This window comes from Eurytemora carolleeae, unplaced genomic scaffold (assembly GCF_000591075.1).
Source record: "Eurytemora carolleeae unplaced genomic scaffold, Eaff_2.0 scaffold707, whole genome shotgun sequence".
Lineage (NCBI taxonomy): Eukaryota > Metazoa > Arthropoda > Copepoda > Calanoida > Temoridae > Eurytemora > Eurytemora carolleeae.
The window spans coordinates 84,403-104,903 of record NW_019396599.1 but is presented as its reverse complement, the minus strand read 5'-3'; the positions used below and the strand labels follow the sequence as shown (position 1 = coordinate 104,903).

The following is a 20,501-nucleotide window of genomic DNA, read 5'->3' as shown; positions in this document are numbered from 1 at the left end:
AAATTTCAATCGAAAGGTAAATTAGCTATATGAGATTTCTATTTGGAAATTTTTCACATGCATGGTGTACAAATTTTTACAGAAGTTACTCTAGGGCTTAATAAATTCAAGTGAATTATACATAAACAAAATATAGGTTGGGTGGAGTTTCAAATATAAACACATTTCCTTTTTTTGTGATAATTTAGCTATTTCAAATTCCTGTCACAATAAAGTTTGGTAGTATTTTTTTGATTGCTTGAAAAAAAGAAACATTATTACATATTCATGTTGATTTTATTTTATCAAAATGTTATAAAAGAGAAAATTTTACTCCACTTTGGCATGGTTCCTGCAATTGAACCACCCTGAAAGAGTCACTGACATATTTTAAAACTATTTTATTAATCTGACAACATTTTTTGGAACCATTTCTGCATTCCACATAAGCATTTTTTTGTTTTTATACACTTTTAAAACAAGGACTCAATATTGACTGTAAATATACTTAAGTGTACTGTACACTGTTACTGTGTACACTGTCCAGTGTACAGTGTACACAGAAAAAGCTTTCTCAACATTCATAAGCTTTAACAAATTTAATATGGACAATGTTGGTCAATAAACATTGGGAATAGTATTGACTGCCATTAAGGTTGGATAAATTTAAAAGAACTGATTAAAACTCAACTTTTCTGATCCTTAAATCTTTGCAATACAATGTTGTATACCTGATATTTCAAACTATGAATTCTGCAAAATCAAATTAGCCAAAGTTTTAATTTTCTATGGCGTTTGATTATATAGGATTAGAAGATTAGAGTCTTGAAGTGAAATATCAGCTCCTATATCAGCTCAACGTTTATTGATTAACCTTGTACTTCTAAATCACAATTCACATCATTGGTTCACAACATATTTTTAAATGTATGCCCCAATATATCATGGAGGCAGCAAAATATCTTTGTAAGTTTGTTTTGATCTGTAAACTTGGAAAACAGGATTTTTTATTACCTCCCAGTTAGCCCTCCCCCCCTCCCTCCTTTTACTCTTCACCCTAAAACTACAACATTTTTGAAGAATTAAGAATAAATTTAGTTAATAGTTATTAACAAAAGGGATCAATACAACTCAACATCACCAAATTGATTGAGCTGGAAAACACTTTTTACTGAACACATAATTATATCTTGATTGGCATGGGGCCCCTTCTCACTCCCCAAATGTGCTTGGCATATTGCAGAACTTGTTGTGAGTGGGAACATAATGGGCCAAAAGAGAAATGGAGATATGGCCCCTTTAACGTACAACAACTTAAAAAAATGATTTTCCAGTCTAATCATTTGATAATTTTGAATCCTAGGCATCCAATAAACCCAAAGGACAAAAAAACTCAAGTTAAAAAATCCCACCCCCCCCCCTTAAAAAAAGTTAGTGAGAATGACGTCCATTAGTAACATCATCCACCACCCCCGCCCCATTATCCAAGTAATCAGTATTTTGCGTACTTCTTGAAAACCGGCTCCTGAAATATAACAATCTTTTAATCATGCAGGGCCATTGAGAGTGTATCTAAGGAGAAGGGAAAAGGGGTTGTTTCTAGGTAACTGTGACGTATTAGGACTGGTCAGAAACTGGTTTTGAATTCAAACATTATCTTATCTTTATTCGTAGATAACAATTGTTCTGAGCTGAAAACTTTAGAATTGTGGTTATCACGATCATTGTTTGATCTTCCTTTTTTATTAATTTCAAAATTAATTTAATCATAAGATTCTATCCTGAAAAGAACCAATCAGACTGGCAATTGGAGAATCCGGAATGCCAATCAGAAGCAGAGACATTTTAAAATTTTGCGCACTCAATCAATGAGAATGGTTGCAATCCAGCATAGATATCCTAAGAAAATAAAAAGTGTCCACAGCGGATACAGAGATTTATCAATCAGGGCTTCAGCATTTGGGATTAAGGGTATCCAATTCTAAAGTTTTAAGCTGAGCTCATTTAATTCTTACTTTCAAGGTAATTCAGAGTTCTTTTATTAAAATAATTGTTCATTTTTAAAGAAAGAAAGTTTCTCAGCTGTCCACATACATCATACTTAAATGTAAACAACCCTTATCTCTCCCATTATCGTGTTTGATCTCTTTAGGCATAAAAGAGGGGAAAGAGGAGGGATATAATTTTCAAAAAATATATCCCTGATTGTCTTTATATGGAGACATCATAACAATTAGACTATTTTTCAGGAAAATTAAACCCGTCATAAAGTCACCTTCTATCCAACATAGTTTTTTTATCTTACAACAAATATTTTTAAATACAAAGGTATTGTTAGCTCTAATAATAAGAAACTCAAAGGGACTGTAAGCGTAATTTTAAGTGACCCTTCACGTAAAGAGGGCAATGGCCGATTTATTATGGTAGCCTTAAAACCTATGCATGTTCGTTGAATGCAGAGATATGTGTGTGTAAACTTATCAAAACTTGATTGTATTCAGCTTCAAATTACGTATGCAGCGCACACTGAAAATTGCATACAATCTAGTTCTGGTATTTACAAGGTTGTAAACCAGTGTAGCCATCTTTGCTTGGAGGATCAAATGAAATTGCGCGTAAAGTAAAAAAAGATTTTCAATAAAAATTAGAAAAAGAATTAATTTTATGAAAGCATAAAATCTAAAAATATTTGTAATGTACATTCTATGTATAAAAAGCTAACAGACCTGTTGAAGGCGAGTCTTCTAAGATTTTGATCAAAAAAGTCAGTGATGTGACGTTGGCTGATTACACGCTCCTCAGCAGATGATTCTATAACAAACAACATGTTTCTTTTTCTTGCCATCTCATTCCCTACAATGCCTTTCCTTCCCATCTCATCCCCTCTCATCACATCCCATCTCCTCTTGTGCCGTCCCAATCTCTTCCCTTAACCTTCCATCACATCCCATCTCCTCTCGTGCCGAAATAGTCCGTTCCATCACCTACCATTCATATCAACTTTGCCAATCACATCCTGTCCCTTGCCATCCCTTATCAACTCTTCCTATTCCATTCCGTTCCTTCCATTCCATTCTTTCCCTGCCAGGACCTTCTTATACCTTCCTTTCAAATTTCATCACTTCCATCCCACATCAAACCTTCTAATCCCTCTCTTCCCTGTTAAACCCTTATTGACCCATCCCATTCCATATCATCCCTTTCAATTTCATCTGTGCCAAATATTTTTTTTAATCCATATCCCTGGGTATTCAAACTCTCCCATTCCTTATCCAGGGGTTAACAATATTAAGAAAAACTGAAAAATTGGACATCAACTGAGAATTTATTCCACCCTTTAAGATATTTCTAACCATGAAATTCAAATATTTTCCCTGTAAATCAATTTATTTTCCCAAAACAGCAAACAAACTACCATTTAAAAAGTAGACACCTAGCATCTGAGAAATGGGGGGGTGTTTTAAGACAAATATATACCCATATATCTCTCTCTCTGTTTTACCTGTAAACCTGACTACAGGATAGAAGAATGCTGGAGTACAGAGAACTATACAAACTAAAGTTAGAAGCGTCCAATGTGTTCTAGGTTTAGGTCCGCAGTTGTACTTCTCTCCCCAGATACGCTGCGTCATGTTAATGGCGTCTAGAAATACACGGTTTCAATTTATTGTCTTCTAATAATACAAGAAATTAACAGTCTAGAAATGATTTAAGTGTATTTCTAACATTTCTGAGTCTTATTATTGGCGTCAAATAATACGGTAAATGATGTCAATGCCTTCAAAATTCACAGTGGCGCATGGGAGGTATAAAATCCTCTGAAACATGATGTATTTTCAACACCAAAAAACTCTTTCCTTTTATATGTGAACAATCCCTTTGGTAAATATAATAATCACCAAGTATATCGAAGCAAACAGAGTCTGTAAAGGGAGCATCTTGATCCAGAATATTGAACTTGTAGTAATCAGACAGATTCTGAAGAAGAAAAATCAGAGGCCAAATTAATTGAATTTAAACCGCTTTGCAAGACCGCAAATCACCGGTTTAAGTTGCGCAGTGACTCAAATCTCGGAAAAAAAATCATTAAAATTTCAAGTTGAACCAACCATGTTTGAACTGCGTCTCTTGTTTAAATTCTTTAGCTTCGGCCTAATGATGTAGATAAGATAATAGATAAAGCGAACTCTAAAGGCAAGACTCTCCAAGTTTCCAACCCCCCCCCCCCCTCCTTGGAACGTTCTTTTTCAGTAATGTTGGGCAATTGCATCCTGTTTGATTTATTTTTTAACAATCAAGCTTTTTATGCTTTGGAGGCTCCATAATACAAGAGCTTCTACTTATAAAAAAATCATTTGGTCCATCTTCTATATATATAAAGTTTAATATCTGTTTGTTTGTCTGTCTGATTATAACTCAGGAACACCTGGACCGATTTGCCTCAAATTTTGATTGGGAAACTCTGAAGAACCCCGGGAATGTTCTTAGCTTGGTTTTGAGATTCTAAATTTCTAAATTGAGTGGGTCGACTTTAGTAGCGAAAATTTAGTTCCCGGTAAAACCTTTCAAGTGCGGGTAACCAGCTGGAGAAACTTTTAGAAACCTTGGTAGCGCTGGGTTCCCAAGCTAGTAATCTATAAGTTTTCTTTTTTTACGTTCTATGCAAAATTTTGAATTTGAAAGATTGTATTTGCTTAGTTCAGGCCATTTCATTTTTTGTCAGAGTTAAAATATTGCAAGGTGCTACTTGTAAACAATATGATTTGGAAATATGTTTGCACATTTTTTAAAGCCAACGAAAACCCAAATCTATATATATATATATATATATATTTTGCTAGTCTGTTTGTTTGTTTGTCTGTTTTTATCCAATAAATATCAAAACGGCTTAACTGATCGGGCCCAAATTTTGTGTGGTACCTCAGGTCCCTATGGAAGATTAATAGATTTTCAAAATTTTTAAATTTTACCCCCCCAACAAAATTCGATTTGCAATTAGTTTTGAAAATCCACGAGTTTTTCTTTATAAAATCCGCAAATTTGTTTTTGTTTTTGTTTCAATGTTTACGAATAGAATATTTCATAGTTGAAATGGAATATGGGTGCGAAGTGCCCTAAAAGTCTAGATTCTTTAAATATTAACAAATCAAGAAAAAAAACCTCTTTTAACCTGATAGACATATTGGCATTCAAGACAAGCTTCACTAGTGTTTCTTTCAGAATTTCCCTAAAAATGCATAAAATACAGCAAAATACGATCATGCGAATTAATTCGAAATCAAAAGAGTCTTTCTTAAAGTTAAAAACAGAAAATTTTAGCAAAAAATCAAGAAATCATAAGCAAATCAAAGTTTTTATCAAAAAGGGTAGAAATCATTATACAAAAATAAACAATAGGGTGAGTTAATTTTTTTGAATTTGTCTCAATTTCAAGGCGGTTCTTTGACAAAATAAAAAATCAAAAATGTTAAGCTTCCTTTAAAAATTGTAAATTTATTAAAATCTAATTTTATTCACAGATTTAGACCCCCCCCACCCATGACAACCCCTATCCTACAAACAAACAATAACTATCAAAATTGAAAAAAGTCTGATCTGAAAAATGTCAAACCTTACCTCAGCGTAAGGATATTGCGCAAAGCAAGATTGGACTATTGAATGTCTGTCGAAAAATTCTTTTGTTTCCTAAATAATTGATATTAAGAAAATAATAATGATAACAAATTAATATTAGACTTTAGTTTAAAGGGAGTGACCGGCAATGTATGGTGGTTAAACTGAATATGTAGTATTGTGGACATATTTTTTAGGATTCATTTAAGACATATAAAACGTTTCTCTGCGACGAATATTTAATGAGTTTGAGCAAAAATTCGACGTTTAAAATCATGAATTTGGGTGGGTACGTTTTTAGAATCGTTTTTTTATTATCAAAAAAAGACGACAAAAAATGTACACTTTTTTATGTTTCAATGTTTCTTATTACAGTAAACTAATAAGTTGTTTAGGAAAAGGGTGAGAAAATAAAAATTAACTCTTATCATCGAAAATAACTAACCTTATTCAAATATTAGTTTCTACAATCTCTCATTATTAACAAAGATCTTCTGCAGATTTTCTGGAATTTTTATTGAAGAGTTTGTAGAAATCTGCGAACAAATTCATAAAAATTAAAAAAAAATTCAATATAATGATGAAAACAAAATAAATGATTCTAATATTGATTTATTGAAAAATTTCTTTGGACAAATATGTTCCTAAAAATCTGATTAGTTTACTGAATTATTTTAAATTTATTTTTTGTCGTCGTTATTTTATAATTCAAAAAACCGATTCTGTAAACGTACCCACCCAAATTCATGATTTTAAACGTCGACTTAGCACTCAAACTCAGTACTTATACATCGAGGAAACGTTTTAAATGTCTCAAATTAATCCTAAAAATGTGTCCACAGTTCAACCTCAGTTCAACCACCATACATGCCGGTCACTCCCTCTAACTAGGAATTCTTAAAAACTTTCTTTCAAGACTACAGGAACACACAATTTTATTCATAGCTTCAGCTGCAGTGATGGTCACTTGTGACGTAATATGTTAATACAGAAACCACAATTATAAATTTTTGTATAGAAAAAATGGATATCTTCGGTAATGNTTTGTACATGGATCTCATATGTAACACATGGATATAATCGATCATGTGGCCGCAGCGCCCGGCCCACTTGCCTGTCCTAGCCGCGGCGCTCGGTCCCCTAGAAATTGTCTTAACCTAACCTAACCCTAAAATAATAAAAAAATAATAATTTTGCTGAAAAATAAGTGGTCATATACAAAATTGATAGGATGGGGGGGGGGAGGTCGAAAAATTGTTCCCTAGGACGAACTCTATCTTCCTTATATTTCTTTTAAGTAAAATAAAACCAGGTATTATATTTAAACAGTGGATCAACCTGTATTTACCTTAGAATGATTACTGTTGTGAGATAGTGGCATCGTATAGCAGCTGTTACAGTGTCCTTTGAACCATAATCCCTTCAAAACAATGTTTTAATCTTGAACTGTACCCGTAATTTCAAGTGACCCTCCATGTAAAGATGATAAAGTCCGACAAACAAGGAATATCAGGAAATGGAATCTGTAAGAGACTACAATGTAAACCCCCAGACCGCCGCCAGGTATGGGAAGCACCGTCCCAATATCTGTTCCATTGCCGGACCTTTAATCCCGCCAAGCTTTAAACCCAGCCGGGGGGATCCAGGAGATACTTCCAGTGGCTGGCAAACCAATTAACCCATTAACAAAGCTTTCTCTGATCAAGTATGAATCCGGTTTGAATATTTATAATTTTGAAAACTGATTATTTTCATTTGTGGTTTCTCAACAAAAGTGACTTGATCATTTCTTCTACAGGGAAACCTATAGGAACTACCTTGAACCTACAACGAAATATCTTCCACATTATTGATCAGATTAGAAGGTTACAAATTTACTGTCGTGAAGCTGGCATTGCCATATTTACATGGAGGGTCACTTGAAATTACGCTTACAGTCCCATTAAAATTCGAAATTTAAACAAATACTACTAAAGCATGTAAGTTGTAAATACAATAGTCAGGGCCCATAGGGGATAATTTACTTTTGATCCAGAAATACAAAAAAGGTCGAAGTTTTTTGGTCTGGTTTTTGGTCTGGTTTTTAATGCCAATGCAACCCTAGCATTAAAAAGGACACATGTTCTTTGCTAGATAAACTCTAACAATACCTGTGTAGGGTTGGATCGAGTGGGCTCTGCTGCGATGTACTCATATGTTTCCTATAATATGAAAATGTTTACAAATGCCGAATGTTTGTTCTCTCAGAGAATAATCTGATACTAGGCTTTTAGAGCGCTTCGCGCCCATCTTCTATTTAAATTGCGAACATGTTCTTTTTGTTTAAATTTAAAAAAAAAGAAAAAAATTTTGCGGATTTTTAAAAAAAAATTCGCGGATTTTCAAGAATTTAAATTTTTTACAACCTTTAGAAACCTTTAAACCTTTAAAATACATTTTTTAAATTTTTATCATTCATAAACCTTCTCTGTGGTCACGTGATGTCCCACAAAAAATTTGGGCCCGATCGGTTCAGCCGTTTTGACGTTTATTGGATACAAACAAACGAACAGACAGACAAAAAAGCCAAATTTATAGATAAATAGAGTCAGCGATCAGTTCCTTTACAGTTTAGACTTCTGTATCAAATAATATATGAAGGGTTTTCTTTCTATTTCCGGTGTTTTTCATTATTTTGGGAATTTTTTATTCTCATATTTAATGCAGATAATTATTTTCTCGAATATTCTTCTTTCCTCGGTATCTTTATTCACTTTATTTAACTGTGTTGCATTACCTAATCCTTATATATTTGCAACCTTATGTCTTAGATCTATGATTTTTGTTATATTAATTAGTCAAGGATAAAAATATGAAAGATTTCCTCCAAAAGGTTGCAAAGAATCTATTTTCACCATTGTCTAGTATTTATATATATTTTCAAGAAAAAAATTGCAACTTAGTCTATAACAATAAACCTGAATAATCTCAACTCTATCCTGAGCAGTCAAAATATCTTTACAGAGAACCCCGGACTCTTCTTCACTTGTATTTGACAACATCTAAAAATACTAAATTTAAAAAATCTGGTCCAAACCGAGTGTCCTGCCTTTGAAAAAGCTTGAAGGCCAAACGTAGCGTTTAAAATGAAGAACTTCACATAAAATCTGAGAATCAAGTAAGAGAAATGAGTTTCCGAAACTTTTTAAAAAGGAATCTTCTTAAAACACTCCCGTAGTATTTAGGAATTCAAGAAAATTAAACTTAGGTAGGTAAAGGCAATGAGTTGGCTTATATTGCTGAATGCTGATGTCAACTCTGAATCTTTATAATCTAAAGAATTTATGATAATCCACATTGAGAACCAGAAAACTATAGAATAGGAAGACGACATTTAAGCAATAATTAAGTGTATTTGAGGGTGTTTCTAATTCTAGTAGCTAATTATATCACTTGAAAACTGAAATTTGTTAATTTTTTTTACACTGCACTATTGCTGTGGCTCATATTCTTTGAACTATTTCACGTCATAACGTCTGATTCCTATTCCAGAGTATTAGGATTCTCACTGCATAGTATATAGTATATAGTATATAGCAAAATATACAAGAAAGAGTTCATCATGGATTACAGGATGATATAAATAAAGTTAACACCCAGTCGGTCAAAGATGCACTAAAATAAAAATGAAAGCAATGAAAAGTGATGCATTATTTGACTTCAGCTCTGCTGCTTAATTAATGCATCAAACAAGTTAATAGATCATGTAACCACCCTATTTAAATGGTTTTTGGCTACAGGCAAAATTCCTGCTTTTTTACTACTGTGCACATTAGTGCCCATAGTGAAGGACAACTTAGATGACATTGCTATCAGTGACAATTACAGGGCAATTGCCATTGGCAGCTTGATTCTAAAATGGTTTGACTGGTTGATATTAATTCTAAACTCTGATAAGCTGACCACAGATGAACTTCAGTTTGGGTTTCAGAAGCTAGCCAGTACTACAATGTGCAGCTGGGGGGTCAACTCTGTAGTGGATTATTATAACAGAGCTGGTAGAGCAGTTTATGCTTGTGCAATGGATCTGAGTNTACTAGAATGAATAATTTATATGTTGAAGGATTCGATGATTACGTAATAACTGAAATGATAAATATGTTATGTAGTGAGTAAAAAAAAATGTTTTCAATTTGTGCATAAATTTGCATATTTTTTCTCTTTTCTTTTGGAAACCTGTATTTTCAAAAAAAAATTTATTTAAACAAATTTTAACTGCACCATTTATATATGTATTTATATCTTTGTGTGTGAATAAATCTTTATAATAATAATAATAATATTCCAAAAGAATTCTATGAAAAATTAAACTATAAATAAAAATACCTGATAAATTTCTGTCAAGTCCAGAACATACGGAGCACATTGTCTGCACATAGATATCGGCTAATAGGGGAAATTAATTAAATTTCTGTTTTTTTTTTTTAAATCGTTGTATGAGATCAATAACAGAAAAGCTTAATATGTAACAATGACAATAATAAAAGATCAACCATCATTCATCTAAAAGACCTTTTCCCTAAATAAAAAAGACCAACCACCATTGTTGTTTTACAACCATAAGAGAAAAATATGATATTTACGCATAGAACAAAAAATTATTGATTATTTTGTAAATGATGAAATATCGCCCCCCCCCCTCCTTAGACTTAAAAAAATTAACTATTGGCCAATTTCTTATTCATTTAACCATAGGTACAACTATAGGTCGTATCTATCTATCTACACTGCTCTGGTAAGCGTAACCATGAGAGTGACTATGGTTCTACCTATGGTAGAGCGTCTAAGAAACTGGCCATAAAATAATACGATTTTAAATCAATTTTATTCCTTTGCATAAGTGTTTGCACAGAGAACGAACATTGAACTGGATTTGCTGAATTTGTTAAGAAGATTCTGACAGGTTCCGTTAGGATTCATGTTCTAAATAATATAAATGTCACTCCATTTCATGATCCCCTCTCAGAGGCGTAAAAATATTTCTGTAAAGACTTAAAGTAGTAAGAATTCAAATTTTTCACACTTAAAGTTGTAATAAATAAAGTAAATTTAAAGTACATATGTAATAATAATTATTTACAACTACTTTAAATGCGCGATTTTTTCCCTGAAAACTTTGCAGAGCGGGTGGTTTCTTTACATTGCTGTCCCAAGGGACGTTAAGTAACTTATCCTCCCTCTATTGGGGGAATCATAGGTCGGTAATATTGGTCAAAAGGCGGTAAATAAACTTATTGGAATTGACGTTCTACGAATTGAAGTAATAAGGTTNTTTATACAGGACCAACATTTAAAACAAAATTAACGATAATTATTTTGTATCGTTTCAGGGTTACAGATTAGGTTAAGTCAAATTCTGGGCCGGCTATAACAGGCTAGGGGGCCGGGCGCTACGGTCACAAGCCCAACTTTGAACATACATGAAACATATGAGCGCCATAAAAATAGAATAATTATAAGAGGGGGTGCCCTGGAGGGGTTCACCGACATAGGGTCTAACGACAAAGGGTAAAGCGACCTAGGATAAAACGACAAAGGCTCTAAATGGAAAAAAATATTTTATGTTATATTATATTAATTTCAGGGTTAGGTTAGGACCAAGCGCTGAGGCTAGGACAGGCTAGGGCGCAGCGGCTATTAGTTTTAATGAACATAAAACATAACTTAAAAAAAAATATCATTTCAGGGTAATTAGGTTAATGACAATTTCTGGGCCGAGCACTGTTATCTAGGTGAATCCCTGGAGGGGGCCAAAAAGCGTACAAAAGAAAATTACCTCGGTTTATCAACTCACCCAATAGATTGAAGAATACCTTTAATAAATAATCCAACTCATAAAGATTTCCTTCAATATCCAGCATAGCTTGGGAGTGTAACATCATAAACATCAATATTAGTATAGTCAACATTCCCATTTCTTTTCATTCAAGTTTTCATATACATCTGAAATAGAGTCAGATTGAAAATAAATAAATACTTAAATATTGATAAAGCCAAAATTACAAATAGTACAATTCAAAACAAGCATACGATTTCACAGGTAAAATTAGGATAAACAAGGAAGAGGAGTTTCTCCTCTAGCAGACGATATTTGTTTCTTTAGACGCTCAAAGTTATGAAATTGCCGCAATATATTTCAGTAAATATTTTTTAAAGACGACATTTGAATGTTTTATCACCTTAGATGCTGCTGCTTATCAAAGTGATTAAATTCACTTTGGCTGCTTATATCGTTTGCTATTGTCCGATTGAACTATAACGTACTTTTGCACTAAAGTCAGCTGATCAGTAACCGGTTTTAAGTACGATCAAACATTGGTGCAAATGAACAGAAATCGGGTTTTCTGTGTTCAATTGGATTAAAATTTTACCCAGCTAACATTAAATCTTCGCCAGAGTTGGTTTTCCGCCGTCGTAAATGCGATGGCGGGGGATACATTGTACCGCAATAGTATATACTATATGTCCCCGCCATAGTGCAATTGTCGCAGTTTCGATGGCGGGGAATTCTGAACCTCTGTAGTAGAAACAAAATTTTCCCTGTGTGTGATCCTTTTACTATACCGCCAAGACCGACATCGAACCAGGTGATCGGAGCTCCGCCCAACTCCAGCGAAGCTTGTCGTAGAACGAGGCGGTTTAACCGCCGTCGGTCTTTATGTTAGCTGGGATATTTTCCCGCCAGTTATATTAATTAGTACATAATAAAGTTGGAGATCAAATTAGTATAAGTTAAATAATCCTTCAAAAGATTCCAATTATAAGCAATAAGGGAAAAAACGGAAGGGGGGATAATTCAAAACGTGTACACCAGATTTTATCATCAATTTTTAGTCTCGCATACAGCTCATACGGCATTGGCTTGGATTATTCTCGACGCGTCAGAAAATCTCGCAACAGCTGATATCTACAGAAAGACTCGCCCAATTAATCTCTTACAAAAAGAAAGTCTCGCAACAAATCATGTCAACTTTAATACAAATAAAGTCTCGCACATAAATTCAAGATATATAATTAAAGTTTAAATATAAATATTTTTCATTTTACTTTCAAATTTTCAATTTATATGATCAAGCGGAAAGATATCGTTGAAATGAAACGTGGCGGGTTTGTGCGAGGCTAATTTTCTTGGCTTCCTATTGGTTCATTTGTTGGCGTTATAGCAGGCCGTATAGTCAAAACTGAAAACCTTAGTTTCTTTCAAACCAAGGCAGAAAATTCATAGTCAAATGTGCTGAATAGTGGAACCTAAGTTATCTAAATAATAAACAAAATGTCGGGTCATCAAACTATTGCTATAACTGTTACTGGTTTAGCTGAATTGGCGCATTCCGAATATCAGGTTTGTTGGATTTTATTTTAAAGCTTGCAGGCCCTAACAGACTTTAAAGATTCACTTTTCGGTAAAAATCATTCTTTTAATTTAAGCTCTAATTAATCGTTCTCTAGGACGGACCCAAAAGTTTGATTAAAGATTTAAAATTCAGTGATGGTGATGGACCAAACCTCTGTAGAGTAAAAAAGTAGATTTTAGTTCCACATTTATTGAAAATATATTTCGGTCTGTCGTTCTCTAGGAAAAATCGTTCTCTAAGACTAGTAATTTATAGGAGTTCAGCTTTGACTGGATCCCTTTTTTCCCAATAAACTCAACACACTCAGCTTAGAATTTCGTAGCTATTTGAATAAACAAAAAACATTCACAATGCTATCGCTCTGATATATTCAAGACCAAGTTGGGAACCTTAAGCTTTGTCTGGAGGTTGGTCATTTCCTACAGAACGTTTTTTGGCTCAGAAATCGTCAAAGCTAACCCTAAATAACATTATTTTGCTGAAAATTAGTGGTCATGTATAAAATTGAAAGATCTGGAGGGGGGGGGGGGGGCAAATCGTTCTCTTGGACAGACCCTGGAGTTGTCTCTAATAACCCACTCAACTTAAATAAGAGTATTCCCCAGAGTTTTCCAATCAAAATTTGAGGCAAAATGGTTCTGGGGTTAACTAGTTCAGATTGGATATCCAAGCAGACAAAGAGAGACGTCTACTTATACTGAAAGTTAATATTTGTCTTCATTATTTAGGCTGGTGATTATGAGAATGCCGAGAAACATTCTATGCAGCTATGGCGGCAGGATCCAACAAATACAGGAATACTTCTTCTCCTCTCATCTATACACTTCCAATGCAGGAGATATGATAAGTAAGTACAGTTATAAGATGATAATTATTTTAGTCTATCAAGATGTTCTATCTTTAAAGAGTGTTAAATTCTAACAAATCACATATACTGATATTTTTTTTAATGTGGATGTCATTTATGGATTAATTCTTATTTTTATCTCTTTTTGTTTAGATCAGCACATTTCTCCACCCTGGCAATTAAGCAGAATCCTCTACTGGCCGAGGCATATTCAAACCTGGGAAATGTTTTCAAAGAGAAGAATCAACTTCAGGATGCCCTAGATAATTACAGGTAACAGAAAGTAATGTCCCTTCAGGTGGTTCGTTTTTTTGTTTTAATTTTATATATTTTAGATTATTTATTTTTGAAAAACAAATTTTTACCCTGGCAGAAAGATAACCCAAAAAATCGACCGTTTATGGATCGTTTTTGCACTTAATACTTTTGTTAAATATGTTTGACAAAAGCAAACTTTAATGAAGTTTTGAAATCTTCGAATTTTTATTAATAAAATTCTTTAACCGATACAAAACGATTAACAATACTAGCAACAGAACAGAGATAAAAACTATTGATATGGTTTTCATTACAGTTAGCTTTTTTTTTCGTCCGGCGGATAATGTTAAGTCCTTAGTTAACAATTTAAAGATTCGACTTATCAGAAGCCGCTTATATGCTGTGGACCAAAGAAATTTCGTAAAGTTCTCGCTTTCTGTTGTCTTTCATTGTAGTCATGGAAACATAAGTTCCAATCTCCGAAACTATTTTATTTTCTGGCGCACTTATTTAATATTGTTTATTTACGGGATTAAATTGTTTTTTTTTTTTCAAGAAAAGCAAGAAATATGTAATAAGGCCGGATTTTTAACGAAAAGGTTTTTTAAAAACTAAGTTTTTACACCCTTTCTATTTTAGACATGCAGTTCGTCTGAAGCCTGATTTTATCGACGGTTACATTAACCTGGCTGCAGCTCTAGTAGCTGCTGGAGATATGGAGGGTGCGGTACAAGCTTACGTTTCATCGCTTCAATACAATCCGGTAAGGTCACAGGATTTCTCGGATTTCCCTAATCTGATTGATTGATTGAGTAATTATTAATTGGCATGGGTTTTTATCTAGCAATTTTTGATTATATCCTGAATCGGGCTTAGCACTTTTACGTTTGAGGGTTACTTGAAATTTTAGAAGCAGTCCCTTCAAAACTTTTTTTATATATGATTTGATTTCATTGGTATTTGAAGTGATCAATTCATTTTAGACTAATTGATTGATTTAGCGATTAATTGAGTTTTATAGTGTGTTATTGATTTTAAGTGATTCATAGATTTTTAAGTAATATATTGATTTATAAACTGATGAATTGATTTCTAAACTGAGTAATTGATTTTTGAATTGATAACATGTCTTCTGAATTAATCAATTGATTTTTAACTGATTAATCGATTTTTATGTGATTATTATTAGATTTTGAAGTGATTAATAGATTTTTAAAGTGACTAATAGATTTGTTAACTGATTACATGTCTTTTGAATTGATTAATTGATTTTTGAACTGATAATTTGATTCCTGAACTAATTGCTTGATTTTTAAGTGATAATAGAATTTTAAGTGATCAATAGAATTCAAGAGATAAATAGATTTTCAAGTGATTAATTGATTTATGATGGGATTAGTTGACTTCTGAAGTGATAAACTGATTTATGATTAGATTGATTTTTGAAGGGATTAATTGATTTTTCCAGGATCTGTACTGTGTAAGATCTGATTTGGGTAATCTTCTGAAAGCTCTGGGTCGACTTGACGAAGCAAAGGTAAAGTCTAGATCACGTGATTGATCTCTGGTTATCTGACTACAATATTAGTCCGTGACAATCTCGAGTATAGCAATATTAGCAACTTCTTTTTCCAGTCCCATTTGACTTGAACTTAGTGGTGTATACTGTACAGTGTTACGTCACTGTTCATTCTTGTTCTAAAGTTTTATGTTGGTTGGTTCCATTCGCAGTCAATTTTACTCCCAAGGGACTGCTAACATTTTTCAAACTCTAATATTTCCTCCATTTTTGGTAAACGGAACAGGACTTAGCTAGTCTTGCCACTCAAAGATCCAAGTGGTAAGCATCACTTTTGCCAGAAACTGTTCTTTTTAAAGCATATTTCGTTTGTGTTTTATGAAATTTTGTTGGCGCTCCGCGAAAACATATAACTTCTGGGGAAGAAATGATTTTCTAAAGGGCGGAAATAATAGTTTTTTAGCTAGGGGGTTTCTGCCGAAATTGAAATTGTTATTTGTCAAAAAGCGAATTAAATATCTTAACATCCTGGAACGATAGGCTTGGCCTATTGAGCTAGTTATTAGTTCCATCAATGTGGGTATTTTGTAATGTATTAAATAGGAGAACAAGCTCTGTAGCACTTTGGCTCATGAAATAGTATACACTACTGGTAAAATATAAAAATTTATAATGATATTGCTATGCTTGTTGTTGTCTACTTTATATGACCACTTATTGAACAAAAAAGTAGCGTAACTGATGCATCGCCATTGGCCAAAATTATTCTGCGCATGCTCCTTCTTCTCTGTCCGAATTGGGACCAAAACAGTTACACGACAGAAAGCCTAGACATGTCAAAGTCCTTGTTTTTCTAAGACCTTAATTCTAATATAAATTAGACCTTCAATTTTAATTTAAATTATTATCAAGCACTTGGACATTATTTCTTTATTTTAATTTACAGTCTGGATTAAAACCTCAAAAATTAACTATTAATTTTGAGCATAAATCTTCTGAAGCGTGGAAAGTATCAAATTTTATCACATTTGTTTATCTAAAATTAGTCGAAATAACGTTTTAAAGCAAGTATTAATGAGGGATTTTTTCAACTGAACTTTTTCTGGCGTGTAAAAATTTAAAACAAACTAATTGAACCATACAGGGAGAATATTAATGATCACTAAAACATCAGTTGTAAATCCAAAACTTGTAAGAATTAAATATTTTTATTTTCATCAACAGTAAAATAGTGTTTGGGTTTTCAAAAGAGCATGTTTTAGTGATCGCCCTGTTTCACAGAGCAGCTCGGGTGTATATGCGCGCGCAAGTTGCTCTGTGGGCGCAAGCGGCTCGAAAATGACCTTTCAGGCTTAATAAATAATATTTTTTAGTTGATTATCAAAAATTTAAGTTAAAACTAGTTCAAGGCACGTCAGTCAAAAAAACCCGGATTATGTCGCAATGAGGGCCCCCAGCCCTGCAACAAAAAGTAATTTTGAGAAGAATTTTTTTTACGAATTTCCGTCCTAATATATTCCCATGAATCAGTGTTATATTTTAAATTTTTTAAAAAACATTTTAGATTTTTATTTGTTCTTATTCTGACGTGCCCGCGCAAAATATTCTATAATTTATATATTTTTTTAAATCAATAAAATACTTACCTAAAGCCTGTAAATGTCATGAGCATTATGAAAAAAGAAGATAATTTCAGAAAATAGTTCTATTCTTGAACTAGCCTGAAATTTTCTAAATTTCACATCATCGTTTCAGGCGAGATTTAAAGCTGGATGGCAGTTCAGAGTGTCTCAAAAAATTGACATGGATTTTTTGCGACATTCTTGAAGGCAAGCTCCGTTACGATATTTTTCTTGCTCAATTTGAGAGTTACAGAAAGTTGTAAGAACTGAACTGAAATGTATTTTTTAATGCGTTTGGTTTTTAAGTCAATGGTAACCCTTCACACCTTAGTTTAATATTATTGGGAAAACTCATTCCGAATTTCTGATTTTTAATAAATTCAAATGTTTTACTTTGTTTCTAAGAAAAGAGGAAAGGGGCTTTTAACTAAACATAGATAGAAATTAGTCTCAATTATTTATAGAAAAAATTGTGAGTAGATTGAACTAACATTTTTTAAGATAAAAAAGGACCGAAACTAAATCGAAATTTCATCATTTAGATTTTGAAACTGTAAAATTTTTAAAATACTCGATTATTGATTTGAATGATCTGTGACAAGGTGTGGTTCTGGCTGCTTGAATAACCAGTAGGTTTTCCTCTACAGACCCATGAACCAGGAGGTAAACTACAACATGATGCCAGTCTTCTGTAGTCAGGACTACATCATACTGGTATCCCTGACACCTATTGTTTGTGTGGCTAGTAGCTTCATTCATATCTCATTGCGCGAACATCATGGCTTTGTACATGCAGCGCAGGCGTGAGATTTTATACAGTATAAACGCCGAATTGAGAATACAAAATAATGTGTTCATCTAAGCATTTTAAAAAATCCGCAAAATTTTGCCTAAATGTTGGCAAAACTTTGTGAGGCTTATATTGAAAGGCAAAATTCTGTATATCTTCTCATTTAAATCATTGCACGCACATTCAGAATATTCATAATACTCACTATCATCAAATTTACAAATCTAATTTGTTCTTTTTTCCTCCCTTTCCTTCCCTGTTCCTTGCTCCTTTCCTAAATTAGGCATGTTACTTGAAAGCAATAGAAACTCGACCTGACTTTGCTGTGGCTTGGTCTAATCTTGGATGCGTCTTCAACGCTCAAGGAGAAATTTGGTTGGCGATCCATCACTTTGAGAAGGCCGTTGCTCTTGATCCAAATTTCTTGGATGCTTACATCAACCTTGGAAACGTTCTTAAAGAAGCAAGAATTTTCGACAGTGGGGAGGCAGATTTTCAATGAGCGGAGAATTGTAGAAAATATAAACGTATGTTTTTGTTCTTTGTCTAATAATGTAAATTTCCAGGGCGGTAGCGGCATATTTAAGAGCATTGAATCTCAGTCCTAATCATGCTGTTGTTCATGGAAACCTAGCATGTGTATACTACGAACAAGGCCTTATTGATCTAGCGGTAGACACTTATAGACGAGCTATTGAACTTCAACCAAACTTCCCCGATGCCTACTGTAACCTTGCTAACGCACTGAAGGAGAAAGGCTTGGTGGTCGAATCTGAAGAATGTTACAACACGGCTCTTCAGCTTTCTCCAACCCATGCCGATTCTTTAAACAATCTAGCAAATATCAAACGAGAACAAGGATATATAGAAGAGGCCACAAGACTGTATTTGAAGGCCCTTGAAGTCTTCCCCGAGTTTGCAGCTGCACATTCTAACCTTGCCTCCATCCTGCAGCAGCAAGGAAAGCTAAATGAAGCTCTTCTTCATTATAAAGAAGCAATCAGGATTCAACCTGCCTTTGCTGACGCTTACAGTAACATGGGTAATACATTGAAGGAGATGCATGATGTGCAAGGAGCTCTGCAATGCTACTCCAGAGCTATTCAGATAAACCCAGCCTTCGCTGACGCACATTCCAATTTGGCGTCAGTCCACAAGGACAGTGGAAACATACCTGAAGCTATCCAAAGTTATAGAACCGCCTTGAAACTTAAACCCGACTTTCCAGACGCGTACTGCAACCTAGCCCATTGCCTGCAGATAGTATGTGACTGGACAGATTATAATTCTAGGATGAAGAAAATCGTCGCAATCGTCGGTGACCAGTTGGAGAAGAATCGTTTACCTAGCGTACATCCTCATCATTCGATGCTGTATCCCCTGACCCATGAATATAGGAAAGGTATTGCTGCTAGACATGCCCAGCTCTGCTTGGAGAAGATTCAGGTTCTTCACAAGCCTCTGTACAAGTTCAGTCCTAATCTCTCCCCAGACGGTCGTCTCAGGATTGGTTATGTATCCTCGGATTTCGGAAACCATCCAACGTCGCATCTAATGCAGAGTGTTCCAGGATTTCATGACAGGTCAGTAAATATGCAAATTAGAAATTCACTGGCGGGGGGGATGCTAATATTTTGATATATAAGAGACGATAAGTTATTTTTATATTTCTTTCCTCAAAATAAATAGAAGTAACTAAATAAACTAAATATGCCATAATTTTAAAACAAATTTTTTTAGATCCCGTGTCGAGATTTTCTGTTATTCTCTCTCACCGGACGATGGAACCGCTTTCCGCCAAAAGGTTTTCGCTGAGGCTGAGCATTTCATTGATCTCTCCGCCGTACCATGTAACGGTAAGGCAGCTGACCGAATATATCAGGATGGAATCCATATTCTTGTAAATATGAACGGATACACCAAGGGAGCTAGGAATGAGATATTTGCGCTGCGACCAGCTCCTATTCAGGTAGTGAATTTAATCCATATTAACTGAAGATTTTGTCTTGTTAAAATTATTGTTCTAATACATAAATTACATAAATAATTGAGCCGATTTTTCGGGAAAATACACATGAGATAGCAAACTTTTATGATATTATTGCTGAAATTATCAACAAAGATAACAATTTCTTGACATTGCATGTTACAGGCTATGTGGTTGGGATACCCTGGAACTAGTGGGGCCAGCTTCATGGATTATATTATAACTGATAAACAAACCTCTCCCCTACAGATAGCTTCACAGTACAGGTACAGTTTTTTTTTCTAACGGGGGGTTGGGGGCGCGGCGGGGGAAAAAGCTTTTGAATAAATATGAAAATTTACTAATATGAAGAAAGAAGAGTTCTATAATTAAGAGGAATTTTTTGGCTTTAAATAATAGAATTAGATTTGTGTAATAACTTAAACTAATCATTTCTCTCTATATCAAACATTTTGCTGCAATGGCAAGACTAGATTGGGGGGGGGGGGGGGG

General features: G+C 33.9%; 2 protein-coding genes across 13 annotated transcripts in view; one reads left to right on the top strand and one right to left on the bottom strand.

Moving 5' to 3' along the window:
• Positions 1–365: 365 nt before the first annotated feature.
• Positions 366–11,573, bottom strand: LOC111706109 (osteopetrosis-associated transmembrane protein 1). Of its 12 annotated transcripts, none has more exons than XR_002766155.1 (14): positions 11,445–11,573; positions 10,462–10,554; positions 9,958–10,017; positions 8,550–8,633; positions 7,743–7,793; positions 6,941–7,012; positions 5,596–5,664; positions 5,150–5,206; positions 3,879–3,957; positions 3,482–3,622; positions 2,706–2,790; positions 1,488–1,504; positions 854–968; positions 366–598 (listed from the first exon to the last, which is right to left on the bottom strand). XR_002766155.1 is itself a non-coding variant. In XM_023478879.1 (14 exons), exons 1-13 carry the CDS (start codon positions 11,544–11,546, stop codon positions 888–890), a joined length of 1,041 nt encoding a protein of 346 aa, XP_023334647.1. In that variant the 5' UTR covers positions 11,547–11,573; the 3' UTR covers positions 366–598; positions 854–887. The 12 variants fall into 12 exon arrangements, 9 of the variants coding, with proteins under 9 accessions (XP_023334647.1, XP_023334648.1, XP_023334649.1 ...); XR_002766156.1 differs by having other exon boundaries at positions 366–567; XR_002766157.1 differs by having other exon boundaries at positions 366–567; positions 861–968.
• Positions 11,574–12,780: 1,207 nt separating this feature from the next.
• Positions 12,781–20,501, top strand: part of LOC111706105 (UDP-N-acetylglucosamine--peptide N-acetylglucosaminyltransferase 110 kDa subunit-like) — a 12,103-nt gene continuing 4,382 nt past the window's right edge. The window contains 9 exon segments of the mRNA XM_023478872.1: positions 12,781–12,973; positions 13,715–13,833; positions 13,987–14,106; positions 14,731–14,854; positions 15,560–15,628; positions 18,306–18,499; positions 18,586–19,605; positions 19,763–19,991; positions 20,175–20,307. Coding sequence (XP_023334640.1) covers positions 12,905–12,973; positions 13,715–13,833; positions 13,987–14,106; positions 14,731–14,854; positions 15,560–15,628; positions 18,306–18,499; positions 18,586–19,605; positions 19,763–19,991; positions 20,175–20,307 — 2,077 coding nt within the window. The 5' untranslated portion in view covers positions 12,781–12,904.

Coding starts and splice junctions, on each gene's coding strand:
- LOC111706109 (XM_023478879.1), bottom strand. CDS start 11,546: ATGGGAATGTTGACTATACTAATATTGATGTTTATGATGTTACACTCC. Junction 8,634..9,957: donor ACTTGACAGAAATTTATCAG/GTATTTTTATTT, acceptor TAGTATTTTTAG/ATGTTGTCAAATACAAGTGA. Junction 5,665..6,940: donor ACAACAGTAATCATTCTAAG/GTAAATACAGGT, acceptor TCAATTATTTAG/GAAACAAAAGAATTTTTCGA.